General features: G+C 41.0%; 1 protein-coding gene across 2 annotated transcripts in view; it reads right to left on the minus strand.

Moving 5' to 3' along the window:
* Window positions 1–21,003, minus strand: part of LOC124594509 (nuclear receptor-binding protein homolog) — a 423,006-nt gene that overhangs the window by 27,237 nt on the left and 374,766 nt on the right. For both annotated transcript variants that reach the window (XM_047132885.1, XM_047132893.1), the window contains 4 exons: window positions 20,499–20,786; window positions 7,635–7,794; window positions 7,266–7,455; window positions 6,988–7,107 (listed from right to left, as the gene is read on the minus strand). In XM_047132885.1, the coding sequence (XP_046988841.1) occupies window positions 6,988–7,107; window positions 7,266–7,455; window positions 7,635–7,794; window positions 20,499–20,786 (758 nt within the window). The remainder of the gene's footprint in view (window positions 1–6,987; window positions 7,108–7,265; window positions 7,456–7,634; window positions 7,795–20,498; window positions 20,787–21,003) is intronic.

A 21,003-nucleotide genomic window follows, 5' to 3' on the forward strand; every position in this document is an offset into this window, starting at 1 on the left:
AAATTCTGCAACATGTCCAAGACACTCCATCTACAAGTACATGATGTACTGCACACACCTTTGGCATCGGACATAGCCTTGTGAGAAATTTGTTACATGACCAGCATCTTCACTGTGTGGCAGCACTAGTACCTAAAAATTTCCCCAAAGTGTGCAGTTGACACAATGATTTTTAGAAGAGACAGAGACTGCCCAGCACCTTTTATTTCTATCCGAGGTACTGTACACCAACAAGGTTTTGTTTACTCAAGAAGACTGATTCAATATCCACTAACACATGTTTGGGCACATGTGATCCACAAGGCACTTGACCTCTTGCTCATCAACAGTGGCTCGATGTTAAGCTGTGGGCCAGCATTCTTGGTGATAGGTCTAGACATTCTTCCACTCCCGCTCAATGGACAGAGATATCGCATCTTTGTGGAACATTTTGTCACCAGAAATGCTGGAGGATTACCTCTGAATATTACACAAAGGCTATACTTTTAGTACAATGAGCACCAGCCCATCTCATTATTGCTGTGAGTAATCTTCTGAAAGCCACCTATAGGAACCAATGGATTGGCCAAGATGGCTCTTTGGTCTGGCCACCCAGGTCATCTGACCTAAAGAGCTCAGATTTCTTCCTCGGCGGGCATGTGAAGCAGCTGGTTTGTGAAGCCACTGTGGAATCAGAGGAAGACATTACTGCTAGATCTGCCATCACTGCTGGTACCGTAGTAGACATGGCGGAAGTCTACGGACATGACAGTCAATGGTACGACAAAGTACTGCATGTGAACATGCCAATGGTCATGCACTCAGGAAGTTCCTGTGCATGCCACTTCTATAAATAGCTTGCTAAACTATCTGGTGTGTAAATCATCTCTAGCATCATAAACTGTTGTCAGGTGCCTTATGTACCATAACTAAGTACATTTGTTTTGATGTTCTCTACATCCTGTATTAATTTGAATAAATAGTTTTGTAACACCCTGCAAAATGTAATGCCCAAACACAATATAAATTTAACTGTCTGAAATTCAACAATGAGCATGCTCTCCTCTTCAGTTACACATAGTAAACCCAGCAGCAAGTTAATTCACTACAGAAAACAGCTCAGAATATTTGGTATCGGCATATCCATCTAAAAATAGAAATCAAATCAAATGACAGAACATTCATAATGCTATCACAATAAAACAGGAAATAAAAATCTTAAACAAATTTAATTATGAAAAGGGAAGTTGCTACTCACCGTATAGCGGAGATGATGAGTCACAGATACGTACAACAAAAAGACTGTCACAAATAAAGCTAGCAGCCAGTAAGGCCTTCGTCAAAATACAACACACACACACACACACACACACACACACACACACAAAGACTGCAGTCTCAACAACTGAAACCACACTGCAAGCAGCAGCACCAATGCATGTTGGGAGCAGCAACTTGGTGGGGGTAAGGAGGAGGCTGGGGATGGAAGGGAGAGGGATAGTAGGGTAGGGTGGCGGACGGTGGTGTGCTACAGACTAGACTGAGGGCAGGAGAGAGGGTGGTTGGGGGCGGGTGAGGGGGGGGAGTGGGAAAGGGGAGAAGGGGAGAAGTAAAAAGACAGGACATGGTGGTGGGATGATGGCTGTGTAGTGCTGGAATAGGAACAAGGAAGGGGCTGGATGGGTGAGGACAGTGACTAACGAAGGCTGAGGCCAAGAGGGTTACGAGACTGTAGAATGTATTGAAAGGGAAGTTCCTATCTGCGCAGTTCAAAAAATCTGGTGTTGGTGGGAAGGATCCATACGGCACAGGCTGTGAAGCAGTCATTGAAATTAAGGCTGTCATGTTTGGCAGCGTGCTCAGCAACAGGGTGGTCCACTTATTTCTTGGCCAAAATTTGGCAGTGGTCATTCATGGGGATATACAGCTTGTTGGTTCTCATGTCCACATTACAATGTGACACAGTGGTTGCAGCTTAGCCTTTAGATCACTGACTGATTTCACAGGTAGCAATGCCTTTGATGAGATACGTGATGTTAGTGACCTGACCAAGAGTCAGTGGGAGAATGTATGGGACAGGCCTATCATCTAGGTCTATTACAGTGGTATGAACCATGAGGTAAGGGGGTTGGGAATTGGGGTTGTGGAAGGATGGATGAGTATATTGTGTAGGCTTGGTGGACAGTGTAATACCACTGTGGGAAGAGTGGAAAGAATAGTCGGCAGGACATATCTCATTTCAGGGCACAACGAGAGATAGTCGAAACAGTAGCAGAGAATGTAATTCAGTTGCTCCAGTCCTGGGTGGTACTGAGTTACGAGGGGAATGCTCCTCTATGGCCAGATGGTGGGATTTTGGAAGGTGGTGGGAGACTGGAAAGATAAGGCACAGGGGATTTGTTTTTGGACAAGGTTGGGAGGCTAATTATAGTCTGTGAAAGCTTCAGTGAGACCCACAGCATATATTGAGAGGGACTGCTAGTCACTGCAGATGCAATGACCATGGGTGGTTAGGCTGTACGGAAGGGACTTCTTGGTGTGGATGGGTGGCAGCTGTCTACGTGGAGGTATTGCTTGTGGTTAGTAGGTCTGATATGGACGGAGGTACTGATGTAGCCATCTTTGAGGTGGAGCTCAACATCTAGGGATATAGCTTTTTGAGTTCAGTAGGGCGAGGTGAAGAAAATTGGAGAAAAGTAGTTGAGGTTCTGGAGGAATGTGAATAGGGTGTCCTCACTGTTGATCCAGATAGCAAAGATGTCGTCAATTAATCTGAAGCAGGTGAGAGGTTTAGGATTCTGCGTGTTTAGGAATGGTTCCTTTAGATGGCCTATGAATAGGTTGGCATAGGAGGGTGCCACGCGGGTGCCCATAACTGTAACCCAGATTTGTTTGTACGTAATGCCTTCAAAGGAGAAGTAATTGTGGGAGAGGATATAGTTGGTCATGGTGACTAGGAAGGAGGTTGTTGGTTTGGAATTCGTCTTGCATGGGGAAAGGTAGTGTTCAAGAGCAAGAAGGCTATGGGCTTTAGGGATGTACAAGAGGGTAAGTTCCGGGTAATGGCTTGCAGGTGTTTTGTTCTACCAGAGCAGAGATTCTCTCAGTGGGGTACAGTAACTGGCCACAATGTGGTGTCCTGGGTGGTTAGGTTATGACTTTAGGAAGCACATAGAAAGTAAGAGTGCGAGGAGTGGTGGGGGTAAGTAGACAGATGGACTCCGGGGATAGTTTCTGGGATGGGACTAAGGATTTGAGGAGTAACTGGAGATCCTACTGGATTTCTGGAATGGATTCACTGTGGCAAGGTTTGTAGGTGGAAGAATCTGACAGCTGGTAAAGTCCTTCTGACAGGTAATCCTTTCAGTTGATAACAACAGGGGGAGCATTTGTCCAGAGGTACGATTTTAAGATAAGGATCAGTTTTAGGATGGTGCAGTGCTCTTCTTTCTGCGGATGTAAGGTTAGTTTGGATGTTGAGGGATTTGGAGAATGATGGTGAGGCAAAGTTGAAGGTTAAGAAATCCTGGAAAGTTAACAGCAGGTGATTTTGGGGCAGTGTGAGTGGATTACAGTTGGATGGAGGAGTGAACTAAGTTAAGCAGTGTTCAACATTGGTCTTTGGTTCAATCTGATTGATAGGGTTGGTGGCAAAGAAGTGTGTCCACTGTGGGGCCCATCTCATTCTCCTGGTCCCTACAATGGAAATGCAGTGCTCACTATCCTTCCCACCCCTTCCACTGCGGTATTCCGCCATCCACCGTACCTACACAATATACTCATCCAACCCTACACAACCCCTGCACCCAACTCTTTACCTCATGGCTCATACCCCTGTAGGAGACCTAGATGCAAGACCTGTCACATACATCCTCCCACTACCACCTGCTCCAGTCAGGTCACAAATGTTACCTGTCCCATCAAAGGCAGGGCTACAAGTGAAAACAGTCATGTGATCTACAAGCTAAGCTGCAACCATTGTGCTGCATTCTATGTGGGCATGACAATCAACAAACTGTCCATCTGAATGAATGGCCGACAAACTGTGGCCAAGAAACAAGTGGACCACCCTCTTGCTGAACATGCCGCCAAACATGATATCCTTCATTTCAATGTCTGCTTCACAGCATGTGCTAATGCATCCTTCCCACCAATCCCAACTTTTCTGAATTGCACAAGTGGGAACTTCCCTGCAATACATCCTATGTTCTCATAACCCTCCTGGCCTCAACCTTCGTTAGTCACTGTCCTCCACCATTGCACCCAGTCTTTTTACTTCTCTTTTTTCCACTACCCTCTCCCCCCCCCCTGTACTCCTCCTAACCAGCAGTAGTTCACTGTCCGCCACCCCTACCCTACCATCCCTCCCCCTCCCTGCCGCACCCTCCTCCTTAACACCACCCAGTCGCCACTTCCATCATGCACTGGTGCTGTTGCTCACAATGTGGTTTCAGTTGCCCGAGACTGCAGTCGTACTGGCCGAAAGCATTATTTGCGACAGACTTTTTGTTGTGTCGATGTGTGACTCAGCATCTCCGCTATATGGTGAGTAACAACTTTCCTTTTAATAATATTGTTACATTCCATCCTGGATTTTCCTTTGTTAGAAAAATTTAAATTTTTTGAGAAATCTTAACTAATAACACGAGAAAGAAACCTATGCGGCAAAACAGAATGAATAAACAGACCGAAGTGCAATGTATTACGAAGAAGACATACAACAACAGAAACCGTTAAACAGCCACAAATGTGAAACGAAACAGGAACACCATGGTATGTGATATTTTTAAGTTGAACCATTTGTAAAACAACTGACACTACAGAAATAAACAAAATGTTCAAGACAGAAATAAGAATAACCAGAAAATACTTACATCAAAAATTACCACAAAAATGGACAACGAAAACTAGTGTCTAATGAAAAAATCTATGAGAAAATAGGACAGGTAAGAAGTATGACCAAGAAGCAACATATTTAATCACTTGGACATGAAATCAAGATCCCAAAGAACTTTATCATCCCTACAATTTACAACAACATACTCAAAAAACAAAAATTACAACATAAAAAGCTCAAAGATGAACTACATAGATTACAAACCAAGGCTGATAGACAACGGAGAGGGTTATTTTAAATATATAAAAATTTCAGATCCAAGACAGGGAACTAAAAACCCTTTCTATAAAATTGACTGAAGCTAAAAATTCAATGAAGGCCCTAAAATGCAAATAAATATAGTTTACAGGGACTTTATTGGTGGCCAATTCCTCCTATTCCACCGATGAATAACTTAGCAACACTGTATCACTTAACATGAATAGTGTATGTTATCTGACTTCACCACAGCTTCAATGCAGTTATGGAATCTGTTAAAATAAGCCTTGAATATTGTTCCTGTTTTTTATGTTGATGACACATGTTACATTTTGCACTTTAATAAGTTAAAAAATGATTTAATGGCAAGCTTTGTGACTGATGCGTAATTTTTTTTTCTTTTTTTTACCACATCATTAACAACTGTGGGATAAACACTGGTAAAGCAGTACTTTTGCAAGTGTGTATTGTGTACTTTATAAAAGTATTTTCCACATTCTCAGACATCTCCTCACTAAAGCTTTATGGAATGATGAGAGTCTGTAATCTAATCTTATCTGGAATACGAACAATCTTTTCTTCAAACAAACTGTAAAGTAAATTACTGTGAAGACAGGCAACATTGCTGCAGTTCTAACATACAGAATATTAAATCACATTCCTGATGTTCTTGAAATTTTACATCAGTTGCATTTGAAGAAGCTGTATTGTAATATGTAAGAGCCACATAAAGCATAACATGTTATAACACACTTGACAGATTTGCTGCAATCATTCCAAATGTGCAAGATACATATGGCGCTTTTCACTATGATCATAATAAGCTTGAAGTAGTCAAACAGTTAAATAACTTATATTAAGGGCTGAAAATATTTGTGTACCAATCAAACTGTCATCATTAATGCCACAAGCTTTAACATTCAATTTCACTAGTTAAGTTCTTTGCCTGTTGAAACCTGTTACGTAATGAAGTTTCTGTTCAAATGTACTTGGGCTAAGGTTATTCTGACTATGAATTACTGTAAATAATTTATAACGGATTGAATAGGAACCCAGAGTTAGGACAGCACACAACAATTGTGAAACACTTGACAGATATGTTTTTAAAATTGCTTCACCTAGATTTAAGTAATGTAATTAATACGTTCACTTCAACATAAGGGAATAAAACCCTCAAAAAACACCATGGAAGAAATAAATATCAGTAGTGACTGTATGCAGTCTATCTCATTTGGTTTGCAACAGTCCCAATATTAACTTAAGATCCCATATGGACATTATTAAACACATAAGTTTGTTTATTTTATTTGTACGTGTCAGCTTTGCTCCGGTTGTTACTACTGAAGCGTTCAATATCTCTGGCATCTCAGCGTGCAATTATACTAGTAAATTTCCTCTGGTATAAAAACAGCGAGCAGCTCAGTGTGTTTGTACCAACCACAGTTTACTTATTTGCCATATTTTACACTAAACAGGACTCCATAAATGTTATTCATCCATGCCTCATCCACTTCCAATTCAAGGTGCATCCCACAACTCTTCCATCCACAATAATTAAATACAGGCCATTGTTTTTCATGAATCATTTATATTAGCCCAAGGTTAAATAGGGTGGATCTTACGTTCTTACACGTGTGACTAACTACCAAACCAGAACCAAGACTATTCAGGGAGCAGCTGCAATCTTCAGGTGATTAAATTCCCACAAAGTATGCAAGCTACTGGTAGTAACAGCAATCACTCTTGTTTCTCTTTTTAATATTACAACCCTTTAAAACTAACGTAGCAACCTTTTACTGTTTCAGTGGCTGTTCAGTGGAAACATCTCATCTGTCACAAATACTGTAAGTATTGTGCTTACTGGTAATTCAAAAATTAATACTATCTTATTTTACACTAAATTAGCATCATACTTCATTGATAAATCCAAAGTGAACTAGTTCTTGTGCAAGGAGCAGTGACGTATCTATTTCTGTCACGGAACACGTAAGTTGGCGGTTCATCTTGTCGTCCATCCGCAGCAGAATTGTCATCTGAAAATATTTCAGATACGCTTTATTGAGAAATGGCTCACTGAACTTTGTAATGCATAATTTACTAAACAATTTGTATGTTTAATTATTAAGTCAGCTATTTGAAATTCTTTCTACATGTCAAGCAAATGGAAATACATAAATTTCAATGTACAAACCAGTAGTTCACTGCAGCTCTCCTCTTTAGGCTTCACATTGCACATCATGTTTACAACCCTGCGTGTTTCCACATCTACAGGCTCAGGTGTAACAGATTTCACAGAATCTGCCATTTCAGGTGATATGGCTCTCTGTCGAGGTGGTGGTGGTTTCTGTTGCGAGTATGCCGTTAATGGATAAATACCGAATCTGGAAGGGTTAAAATTGTATGTTTACAATACATAACACATCACAGGGTAATTAAAAGCAAATTAAAAAAATGAAGTTTTAGAAACACTTCAAAGCATCGTACTGTCAATTTATTCAATAAAGCCACATCTGAAAAATCTTTATAGAGGCTTCCCATGACAAATGGACTAGATACTAACTTAACATCTTCGACGAATTTTTCCAGTTTCTCTGCAACAGGAATATCCGCCATTCTCATCTGAACACATGAACCTCCAGGATGAACGATCTCCGCCACAACCACATCAGGACCAAAAAGCCTCTGTGTGACCTCATCTGTTATAGTTTCTGAAATGCTGCCTAAAAAACCAACACAAAAATTATTTCAAAGGTAAGTTCGAAATATGGAAGAATGAAAGGAATGAACATACAAATTGCATGAATTCCAAAGCAACTATCATTTTATGTAGAGATTTTCAGGCTTTGCATTCCTGTAACTACCAAGTGTTACACATTGTAATAATAACTGGATGAGAAACCTACGACTGGCCAGTTATTTATTTACAGCTGTGCCCGAGACTCTGTATGCTGGAATTTATTTTTGCATTATGAAGTTTCAATGTATACAGTTTTTGAATTAGTAATATTGGGGGCATGAACGAAGAGCTCGCTTGCTTCACTAATGTGGGAGAGAGCCACTAGTGCTGGCCATGTGCATATCAATTGTCACTAAGGTCCTTGCCATCAACATGCAGCATCTGGCCTTGTGCACTGTTTATATCACGGAATAACAGATCCTCAACAGTAATTGAACATATTTGAATCAAAATAGTAAATTTTTAGGGACAAGCATGACTCAAGGTATGAAAACTCACTAGCCTGTGCCTCTCCTTCAAAATTTCTACTTCTACATGGTGGTCACAACCTATGATTGACGTCAATGTGCAACAACCACTCACAGATGGTAGGACGCATCTACATCCACATCCATACTCCACAAGCCACCTGACAGTGTGTGGCGGAAGGTACCTTGAGTACCTCTATCCGTTCTGCCTTCTGTTCCAGTCTCTTATTGTTCGTGGAAAGAAAGATTGTTGGTATGCCTCTGTGTGGGCTCTATACTCTCCAATTTTATCCTCATGGTCTCTTCGTGAGATATACGTAGGAGGGAGCAATATACTGCTTGACTCCTCGGTGAAGGTATGTTCTCGAAACTTCAACAAAAGCCCGTACCGAGCTACTGAGGGTCTCTCTTGCAGTGCCTTCCACTGGAGTTCATATTTCATCTCCGTAACGCTTTTGCGATTATTAAATAATCCTGTAACGAAGTGCGCTGCTCTCTGTTTGACCTTCTCTATCTCTTCCATCAACCCTATCTGGTATGGATCCAACACTGCTGAGCAGTATTCAAGCAGTGGGCGAACAAGTGCACTGTAACCTACTTCCATTGTTTTCGGACTGCATTTTCTTAGGATTCTTCCAATGAATCTCAGTCTGGCATCTGCTTTACCAATGATTAATTTTATATGGTCATTCCATTTTAAATCTCTCCTAATGCCTACTTAGAGATAATTTATGGAGTTAACTGCTTCCAGTAGCTGACCTGCTATATTGTAGCTAAATGATAAACAATCTTTCTTTCTATGTATTCGCAGCACATTACACTTGTCTACACTGAGATTAAATTGCCATTCCCTGCACCACGCATCAATTCGTTGCAGATCCTCCTGCATTGCAGTACAATTTCCATTGTTCCAACCTCTCGATATACTACAGCATCACCCGCAAAAAACCTCAGTGAACTTCTGATGTTATCCACAAGGTCATTTATATATACAATGTGAATAGCAACGGTCTTACAACACTCCCCTGCAGCACACCTGAAACTACTCTTCCTTTGGAAGACTTCTCTCCATTAAGAATGACACGCTGCATTCTGTTATCTAGGAATTCTTCAATCTAATCACACAACTGGTCTGGTAGTCCATATGCTCTTACTTTGTTCATTGAACGCAGCAGTGGAGGGTGTGTAACGCATGTTCAGTCGTCGTTGTATTGCAGAAATGGGAAGATTTATCCGACATCCAACAGGGCATGATCATTGGCTTTCTGGACAGGGTGGAAGCATTTCCAAAATGGCTAATTTGAACACTGTTCACATGCTGCTGTGATTAAAGCACACCATGCATGGTAAAATAGCACTGTCCAATACCAGTACCGAGGTAAATGTGTTGCACCAGGGGTAATAGATGAGAGGGCTGAATGATGGGAATGTGTGCAGGTGAATAAACCTGCAACTGTTGAGCAGCTGACCAGACAGATGAACCAAAGGGCTACAAACAGTGCCTCCTCAATGACTGTTCAGCAAACACTGCCATGCATGGTTCTCTGCAACAGACGACTGCACCCATGCTGACTGCTCTTCATCAGTGACAAAGGGTGGAATTTTCACACCATTACTGCAACTGGACATGCACTGAGTGGTGATTGGTGGCCTTTTCAGCTTACTCTCATTGTATGTTCCATCAGGTGGACAGCCATCGTTGGGTATGGTGTGAAACATCTGAAAGCAAACAGCCTGCAACTTTATGGTCTGGGGAATGTTTTCGTAGCACTCCCTGGGTTATCTCGTCATTCTTGAAGGCACAGTGGATCAAGATAAGCATGCACCTATCCCTGGTGACCATGTCTACCCATACATGTCATTTGTTTCCCTCAGCATAATTACATCTAACAGCAGGGCAAGTCAACATGTACAATACTCACAGTGTACATGCATAGTTCCAACAGCATTAGGACAAGTTTAAATGGTCACTGAACTCCACAAATTTAAACCTAATCAAGACTCCCTGGGTTATCTCGTCATTCTTGAAGGCACAGTGGATCAAGATAAGCATGCACCTATCCCTGGTGACCATGTCTACCCATACATGTCATTTGTTTCCCTCAGCATAATTACATCTAACAGCAGGGCAAGTCAACATGTACATTACTCACAGTGTACATGCATAGTTCCAACAGCATTAGGACAAGTTTAAATGGTCACTGAACTCCACAAATTTAAACCTAATCAAGACGCCGTAGTACCACCTTGAACAGGCTGTTCGCATTATGGATCCTCAACCGAGAAATATAGCACAACTGGTCACAGCACTGGAGTTGGCATGTCAGTATCTTCCAGAATCTCAATGGCTCTCCTCCTGCACATCTTTTGAAAGCCAGCCACATAAATGTGACTGGACAGTGCACAATGTTACACTGAAAAGGACTTTGAAACCTCTGCGAGTGAAGAGTTCTAAGGAGCAAGATAATGTGTGATGTTCTCAATCAGCATTATGTTGTGCCTCTCTTTCGGGAGGAGTTCCCACAGAGTGAGTTCTCGAGCCACTGAAAGTCTTGCTTCACGATTTTCATTGGATTCTCCAGGCCGCATAGTCCTCAGTCTTTTAGCCGTTTTAATGTATTCAGAAAGACCCATGTTTTCTAGACATTTTTAATTGTAAACAAAATGAAATCAAAAGATAATAGGTAGGCACACAAATCACAAGGTAAATTTAATAAATCTTTTCTCCTAGTGAAGAATATAAATACAGCCTATCTAAAGATGCACAACAATGTCGTTAAGTTTTTAATACACAAAACTAAATCAGAACATCCGTATATACCAGCCAACTAAATTCAATGTTTGTTTGTATTTGTCAAGATTTTGGTGCACATTTCTGTCACTGACAAACTTCCAAAAATACATCTGTCACTGATTTAAAAAAATTGACAGTGTGATCTACTGGTTCTTTGGTCTATTAACAAACTAACAGCACCATCTATTGGTTCTGTGATGTACCATGTCAGGATGATTAAACATCTGACTAATAAGTTGAGCAAACTGTTTTCAGTGTAACTGTAGATTACAATACCACCACCCCACCAACACCAAAAACAATTTTGATGAAATGAAGCCTACATGCTGCCCAAAGCTACACGTAAGTTACCTTTGAAAACCCCCACGAAAATTCATCTAATAGAGCTGGAGATTAGCAAGTTCAAACAGACATACATTATGGTTTTTCTGTTTTATTATTTAGATGATGATGATAGTGATAATAACAGTTATATGAAATTTCTTGTAGAATGTAACTACTTTTGGACTAACAAACACCACTCAACAAAAATCAGAAGGTCGATTTGTTGATAGGAACACTCAAAAGAAAGTAAGCTTGCTAGCTTTCAGAGCTATCCTTTGACAAGCTAGAGTAAAACACACACACACACACACACACACACACACACACACACACACACACACACAAGAGAGAGAGAGAGAGAGAGAGAGAGAGAGAGAGAGAGAGAGAGAGAGAGAGAGAGAGAGAGAGAGATGCCAGTTGAGCTATCGGTGTCGATGTTATTTTTCAGCAAGTGGATTGGTAGTGGTGGGGTAGTGTCAGGCGGGGTGGGTACAGGGTGATGAGGCTACTCTTACAACACATTCCTTGCTCCCATGATCACTCTGGCCTGAATCTTAGGTAACCCACAGTCCCTGCACCTTCCACTCAACAGTTTCCTGTTCCTCTGTCTGGTCACCCCTCCAAATTCACCTCCCCACATGCTATCAGCATGTGCCGCTTATCACCAGCTGCTACAATTGTGCCAGCCCCTATATCTGCAACCACTCACTCACGCATTTCTATCTGACAAACTGGCTGCCTCGCTCTGAGCCACTGTTCACCCACCCCAGTCTCTCTCCCTGCCTTACGTCTGCCCACCCCAACTGACACTATCCCCACCACAATCACCCCACCTGCCCAAAAACTGAAAAAATAGCAGGCCCTGCACTGTTAGTTCAGCTGGCTTTTCTGTTTCTTTTGTGTGCACCTATTGAAAACTCAGAGCTTCTGCTTTTTGGTGTATGGTCTCCTTTAATCCAAATGTATCTATTAGGTCTAAAAATTTGCTTCCGCCGTTTTTCAGTAGACAACATTAGTGGAAAGTAGTGGCAGAAATCGTAGGTCATAAGTGTCATACAGTAAGCTTAGGCATTTGAGAACATAACACCATCAAAATATTAGTCGATTTTTGATTGCATCTTAAAGTTATTCTCGGCTGAATATGTCAACTTACAAGCCCAATTCTCGTCATCTGCAGGGGGTTTTAATTTTCTGCCTTGTTATGAAGAAAACTGCGGCTGTGGCTCATAAAAAGATGGGTAAGACCTATGATGAGATGCCTGTTAGTGACAGAACTTTGCAGAAAACGGTTTCCATGCTTCAAGAACGGTGATTTTGACGTTGAAGACCGACATGGTTGTGAAAGAGAGAAAGTTTTTGATGCTGCTGCAACTGACAGGAACAATCACAGGAGATTGTTATTGAAAGCAATTGATGTGTTTGAACCCATCACTGAAAGACAAACGGCCACAATACAGTGATAGACATGAAAAAATGATTTTGCAGCAAGACAGTGCACGACACCAAGTCGAAAATCCCATCAAACCATACTTGGAAACATTGAAGTGGGAAGTTCTACCCAACCTGCTGTATTCTCCGGATATTCTTCCCTCTGACTGCCACCTTTTTTGATCTATGGCACACGACCTAGCTGACTAGTACTTGCAGTCATGTGAACAAGTGCCAAATTGGATTGATTCATGGCTCATCTCAAAAGATTCCCAGGATTCGTATGCTGCCCTACAGCTAGGGGAAGGCAGTGGTCAGCGACGGCCAATACTTTGAATCTAAATGTTTCGTAAGTTTTTCACAATGAAGTCTCGAACTTTGAGAAAAAACGGCGGAAGCAAAGTTGTTGACTTAGTACATAACAATAATAATAATAATAATAATAATAATAATAATAATAATAATGCAAATACAAAAACAGGCAGAAATACCATGATTACAGTGTATGTAATTATGCCATACTACACTAAGAACAGAAATACTATGTAATGAGTGTGAGCTATGTACTTCATACATTGGTACCAACACTGTAGTAATAACTAAGGAAGGTAGATAAAGAGGACACACAGCCATTCAATGACAGACACACATTACAGACTGAGCCCAACCTCAGTCTGGACATAGATTGGTCATGAAATTTATTCATCTGAACTGTTCCAGCAGTTAAAGAGTAAACCATTTATGGTACCACAGACAATCAAAACTGAAACAGCTGGGTGGGGATATGAACTCAGCTCCTCCCAAATTCAACTGCAATTTGATAACAACTGTGCCATTTTGCTCAGAGAAAGTGAAGAGTAGGGCAACAAAATCTAGAATTCTTTATATACAATGATCAGCGAGAATATTATGACCACCAACCTAGTATCAATACAATTCCATCCAGGCAATAGCAGGATCCCTTGGAAAAGAATAACTGATAAGACACACGCATGGTGCACATAGTATCAGTGAACATGCTGTCCACCTGTAGAATGGTGAACACACACAATCTATACAAGTTTGGCCGCGGGCAGATTATGATGTCCCAGAGGCTCGGCAAGAGCATTTTGGGAACTGCATGACTTATTGCGTGTTGGGTGTTTGAGGAGTGCTGCAGTGAAAGTCAAATCATGTCTAGATATCATGGGGTTCAGTGACTACCCCTCATGACAGATGTCGGATGTCGTAAGCTGGGCTGACTGGTAAAACAAAGCAGGTGGCAAACTGTGGCAGAACTAACATCAGACTTTAATGCTAAGCAGAGTACAAGTTTGTGAACAGAAAGTGGAAGCATGTGCCAATGGGTCAAGCATGTGCCAATGTTAAAATTATGACATCAACAACTATGACTGAAACGGGAATGTGACAATCAGCACTGGATGTTGGTGCAGTGGCAGAGTGTTGTATGGTCTGATGAATCCTGATACCTCCTCCATCAGGCTGATGGGAAGGCACAAATCCGTCCTCTTCCAGGGCACCACTCCTTGACACCGGCACTGTGGAATTGAGACAAGCTGGCAGCAGCTCCATTATGCTCTGGGGAACATTCACGTGGAAATTCATAGGTCCAGTGGAGCTTGTACAAGGCACCATGATGGGCAAGGAGTATCATACAGTGGTTGCAGACCACTGAATCTGATCGAACACATCTGGGATGCAATTGAACATGGCATCAAAGCTCATTGCATCGCGCGTGCGTGTGTTTAGTCCCAACTCCCTTCAGCGCCCTACCAAGACCAAAGTGCTTCCATGCCGTCCAATTATTAGGTAGGTGGTCCTAATGTTCTGGTTGATATGTGTATATAAAAATAACTGGAAACAAGTTTTTTTTAAAAAGTGCAGTTACTAAAAAGAAGCATCAGATGAAAGTGAACTGAATGCTTTGGTCACATATTATGTTATCTTAATACTGCCATAATGTAAATTAGTGCAGCAAGACAGCCCAGTGGCATAGCAAATTATAGTAAATGCACTAATGTAATCAGTCACGCACTTGCTCAAAAATGAAGTCCACAAGCACATGCCGTTCATTGTGGAATGAACAATTCGTACAAAAATAGTGAGTAAAGCATTCACATTATACAATCAAGTGACGAGAGTCTGTTATGCTACCCATCTTATGGCCACATGAACTCGAGATGCCAAAATCAAGTCAGGTGCTAACAAGATGCCTCTGCTGCTGTGAACACTGTTGCAATGCACCTGTAGCTAGGCTGCCTCCATAGTTTGGAAATCCAAAGAAATTTCCATATTGTGTTTATGGCCTTGAGACATCTTTATAGTTAATAAGACCTCTCAGTATCACAATCAAGATATTGTTTTACAGCATGGCAGTAACTGCCAAGGGAACAGGACTAAACAGTTAATTTAATTTGAAATAATTAGTTAGCATTTGTTCATACTACAACAAATATTTCTACAACACACCACAGTGTGGCTTCAGTTGCCAAAGACTGCAGTCATGTGTGAGCAGTCTTTTTGTTGTGCCTATTTGCGACTCAGCATTTCCACTACATGATGAGTAGCAACTTTCCTTTTCATAATATTGTTACAGCCTATCCTGGATTTTCAATTGTCCGATTTTTGGTAACAAATTAAGGTAGCATTAGATAGTGAATTTTACATAAATGAAACATAGGTCAGTTCTGCCTGTTTCACAATTTATATTAGAGGTTCTGTATGAATGTGCATACTTTCAGACCTGTAGTTTAACATTCTGGGGCAACACAGACTGCTAATGTGTGCTGTATATTATGTTAAGTTGATAACTGAACATCTTGCAGAAACTTCTTTAAGGACCTTAAAATTCTTATTTTTACATGGCATTACATATACTCCATAATGACATTTGTTGCTAATAATGAGTGTTATCCCAAGAATAAGAAATTCAAAACAATACTAGAAAAAAGAAGTCATTTCAATGTAGACTGTGACTGTGTCTTGGGTTCAGAACGTAATATTATATTCTGGTGCGAGAGGTTGTGTGTCATTTCCAGCAGATACAGGCAAGAAACTGAAAATCCCTACATATTTAAAAAATAATGTAATCAAACAGAATATTTACACTTTGTAATGTTAGTCTGAATTTCATTATTAATGTTGTTAGAGAAGCTTTATCTTTTCCAACATAAGGACAGCTAACAATGTACTCTGAAAATGCTGCAGTTACATAAATGCTCAATATTATGTAGTAGATGGAAACAGCAGCTGTGTAGTGTAAGAGAATGCTTTTCTATTGATACACATATTATCCTGATTTTTGTTGTTGTTGTTGTTCTCTACTTTTTGTAGTAGCTGTGGTCATCGGTCTGAAGATTGATTTGATGCAGCTCTCCATGCTACTCTACCCTGTGCAAGCCTCTAAGTGTGAATAACTACTGCAACTTACTTCTTTCTGAATCTGCTTACTGTATTCAACTGTGTCTCCCTCTGTAATTTTAACCCCCCCCCCCCCCCCCCCCCCCCCGATTTCCCTCCAATATTAAATCGGTGATCCCTTGATGTCTCATAAAGTGTTTTATCAACTGATCCCTTCTTCCAGTCAAATTGTGCCACAAATTTCTGTTCTACCGAATTCTATTCAGTACCTCGTCATTAATTACGTGATCTATCCGTTTCATCTTCAGCATTCTTCTATAGTGCCACGTTTCAAAAGCTTATATTCTCTTCTTGTCTAAGATGTTTGTCATTCACGTTTCACTTCCCTACATGACTACACTCTGTACAGATACTTTCAGGAAAGACTTCCTAGCACTTAAATCAATATTCCACATAAACAACTTTTTCTTCTTCAATAATGCTGATCTAGAAAGTACCATTTTACATTTTATATCTTCTGTACTTCGGCCATCGTCAGTTATTTTGCTACATACATAGCAAAACTCATTCACTACTGTGTGCCTTGTTCCCTCAAAACCAGACTACATTCCAATATTTTTTTTCTTTTGTTGATGTTCATCTTATATCCTCCTTTCAAGACTCATCCCATACCATTCAACTGCTCTTCCAAGATCTTTGCTGTCTATGACAGATTTGCATCATCAATCTGCAAAGCAACTCAAAGATTTTATTTTTTCTCCCTAAATTTTAATTGCTACACCAAATTTTTCTGTTGTTTCCTTTACTACTTGCTCAATATACAGACTGAATAACAGTGGTGACACGCTACACACCTGTCTCACTCCCTTCTCAACCATTGCTTACTGCTTCCCTTTCATGCCCCTTGAATCGTGTAACTGTTGTCTGCTTGCTGTACATGTTGTAAATAGCCTTTTGATCCCTGTATTTTACCCCGCTGCCTTCAGAATTTCAAAGAGAGTATTCCACTAAGTACTATCAAAAGCTTTCTGTAAGTCTACAAATGCTACAAATGTAGGCTCATCTTTCCTTAACGTATCTTCTAGATCTAAGGTAAGTCGTAGGGTCAGTATTGCCATGTGCTTTCCTTCATTTCTCTGAAATACAAACTAATCTTCCCAGAGGTCAGCTTCTACCATTTTTTCATTCTTCCACAAAGAATTTGTGTTAGCATTTTGCAGCCATGACTTATTAAACTTTTAGTTTGATAATATTCACACCTGTCAGCATCAGCTTTCTATGGAATTGGAATTATTACATATTTCTTTAAGTCTGAGACTGTTTTGCCTGTGTCCTACATCTTGCACATCAGATGGAAGATGCTTTATCATGTCTGGCTCTCCCTAGGTTATCAGTGGTTCTGACAGAATGTTTCTTACTCTGGGCCCTAGCTTCGACTTAGGTCTCTTGGTGCTCTATCATGTTTTTCCCCGCAGTATCTTATCTCCAATCTTATCTTCATATACACCCCCTTCACTCTTCCATTTTTATAATACTGCCTTCACGTTCTCCCCTGTATAGATCCTCTAGGTAGTTCTTCCACCTTTTAGCTTTCCCTTCTTTGCTTAGGACTGGCTTTCCAACTGAGCTCTTCATATTCATACATCTGCTTCTCTCTTCTCCAAAGCCATCTTTAATTTTGCTGCAGGCAGTATAATTGCTTCTAAATCCCTACAACATTTGTCATCTAGCCATCCTTATTCTCCTGATTTATAATACACAACAGAAGGACTCTTGAAGTCATTTCCATAGTTATAAATGTATGGAGATCGTCAATAAGTGCAACTGATTGCCGGCCAAGGTGGCCATGCGGTTCTAGGCGCTACAGTCCGGAACCGCGGGACTGCTACAGTCACAGGTTCAAATCCTGCCTCGGGCATGGGCGTGTGTGATGTCCTTAGGTTAGTTAGGTTTAAGCAGTTCTAAGTTCTAGGGGACTGATGACCTATGATGTTAAGTCCCATAGTGCTCAGAACCATTTAAACCATTTTGCAACTGATTGTTAGTACACTTTACAGAAGCAGCCAAAAGGGCATCTTTTGCCTGCTGGTGTAACATTAATCCCTGAAGGCTTTCCTTCACTATATAATTTTCAGAATGTTGTGTGTAAATAAACAAAATATAAGGTAGATTTCTCAGAACTTTTACTGTGTTCAGAGCAACATATGATACTGATTCTCGCTATTACAGGGTGTTTCAAAAAGACCGGTATATTTGAAACGGCAATAAAAACTAAACGAGCAGCGATAGAAATACACCGTTTGTTGCAATATGCTTGGGACAACAGTACATTTTCAGGCATACAAACTTTCGAAATTACAGTAGTTACAATTTTCAACAACAGATGGTGCTGCGGTCTGGGAAACTCTATAGTACGATATTTTCCACATATCCACCATGCGTAGCAATAATATGGCGTAGTCTCTGAATGAAATTACCCGAAACCTTTGACGTGTCTGGCAGAATGGCTTCACATGCAGATGAGATGTACTGCTTCAGCTGTTCAATTGTTTCTGGATTCTGGCGGTACACCTGGTCTTTCAAGTGTCCCCACAGAAAGAAGTCACAGGGGTTCATGTCTGGCGAATAGGAAGGCCGCCTCCTGTATGTTTCGGATAGCCCAAAGCAATCACACGATCATCGAAATATTCATTCAGGAAATTAAAGATGTCGGCCGTGCGATGTGGCCGGGCACCATCTCGCATAAACCACGAGGTGTTCGCAGTGTCGTCTAAGGCAGTTTGTACCGCCACAAATTCACGAAGAATGTCCAGATAGCGTGATGCAGTAATCGTTTCGGATCTGAAAAATAGGCCAATGATTCCTTTGGAAGAAATGGCGGCCCAGACCAGTACTTTTTGAGGATGCAGGGACGATGGGACTGCAACATGGGGCTTTTTGGTTCCCCATATGCGCCAGTTCTGTTTATTGACGAAGCCGTCCAGGTAAAAATAAGCTTCGTCAGTAAACCAAATGCTGCCCACATGCATATTGCCGTCATCAATCCTGTGCACTATATCGTTAGCGAATGTCTCTCGTGCAGCAATGGTAGTGGCGCTGAGGGGTTGCCGCGTTTGAATTTTGTATGGATAGAGGTGTAAACTCTGGCGCATGAGACGATACGTGGACGTTGACGTCATTTGGACCGCAGCTGCAACACGGCGAACGGAAACCCGAGGCCGCTGTTTGATCACCTGCTGCACTAGCTGCGCGTTGCCCTCTGTGGTTGCCGTACGCGGTCGCCCTACCTTTCCAGCACGTTCATCCGTCATGTTCCCAGTCCGTTGAAATTTTTCAAACAGATCCTTTATTGTATTGCTTTTCGGTCCTTTGGTTACATTAAACCTCCGTTGAAAACTTCGTATTGTTGCAACAACACTGTGTTCTAGGCGGTGGAATTCCAACACCAGAAAAATCCTCTGTTCTAAGGAATAAACCATGTTGTCTACAGCACACTTGCACGTTGTGAACAGCACACGCTTACAGCAGAAAGACGACGTACAGAATGGCGCACCCACAGACTGCGTTGTCTTCTATATCTTTCACATCACTTGCAGCGCCATCTGTTGTTGAAAATTGTAACTACTGTAATTTCGAAAGTTTGTCCGCCTGAAAATGTACTGTTGTCCCAAGCATATTGCAAGAAACGGTGTATTTCTATCGCTGCTCATTTAGTTTTTATTGCCGTTTCAAATATACCGGTCATTTTTGAAACACCCTGTATGTTCAGCTTTTCTCTTCAGGAAAAAATGTTTAGTTATGTTCAGTCTCTCTCTGATTTATTCCAGAACTTGAATAATGTTTAGTTATATGTGACAGAATACAGCAACCTTGAGTCTCTCCTAAGATTTTCTCTATTTATGAGTGAATTCCTTCCATAGAAAAACTTGATTGTTACGTAAATTGTACTCACTGTTTAAATGTTATTTTAAGATACACTGCACAGAAAAACACACACACACACACACACACACACACACACACACACACACACACACACACACACAGAGAGAGAGAGAGAGAGAGAGAGAGAGAGAGAGAGAGAGAGAGAGAGAGAGAGACAGCCTTATATACTGGTTGCTAGCAGCTTTCACAACTAATAAAGACTGCTTTATAATTTTAAATGTGAAGAGCCAACAGTGGCAGCTGTCACGCTGACAGGCTGCTCCATTACTGTTGCATTTGTTTCTTGTGAAAATCTGTTAACATGATGCTTTCCCTAAACTACCTTAACAGCTATGATTTAAATGATTTCAGGTTATGCACAAATTATACCTGTAGTGTTCACCAAAGTATGGGCAGCCAGAAGCTTCAGAGAATGGACTTCGAACAGAAGAGGGTGAAAAAGAAGTTCCCGTGCATTTGGACGTTCTTGCGGATCCTTTTTCAGGCACTGACGAATAAAATCCCTCTGCTGTGGGTCATCCAAAGAATCTATTGTCCTATCTATGTGGTCATCTGTTACCAGACTACCAGAGTCACCATTTCCTTGGATTTCCAGTGCTGCCATCTCCAGTGCACACATTCCAAATGAGTACACATCAATCGAGGGAGACAAAGTGCCTATAGATAGTTAATAATATTAATACAGTGAGAAACAGGAAAAAATAAAATTGTATGCCTAGAATATTATTCAGTAAGGTTACAGTTCTAATATGCCAAGGTACATACAGATAGGTGCGTGTACTTAAATATGTATCTCATTTTCTATTGTCACCCAATGGTACATTTACAATGCACAATAAAAAGTAAACTAGAAATGGGCTTCTCATACAACTAA

This window comes from Schistocerca americana, chromosome 1 (assembly GCF_021461395.2).
Source record: "Schistocerca americana isolate TAMUIC-IGC-003095 chromosome 1, iqSchAmer2.1, whole genome shotgun sequence".
Lineage (NCBI taxonomy): Eukaryota > Metazoa > Arthropoda > Insecta > Orthoptera > Acrididae > Schistocerca > Schistocerca americana.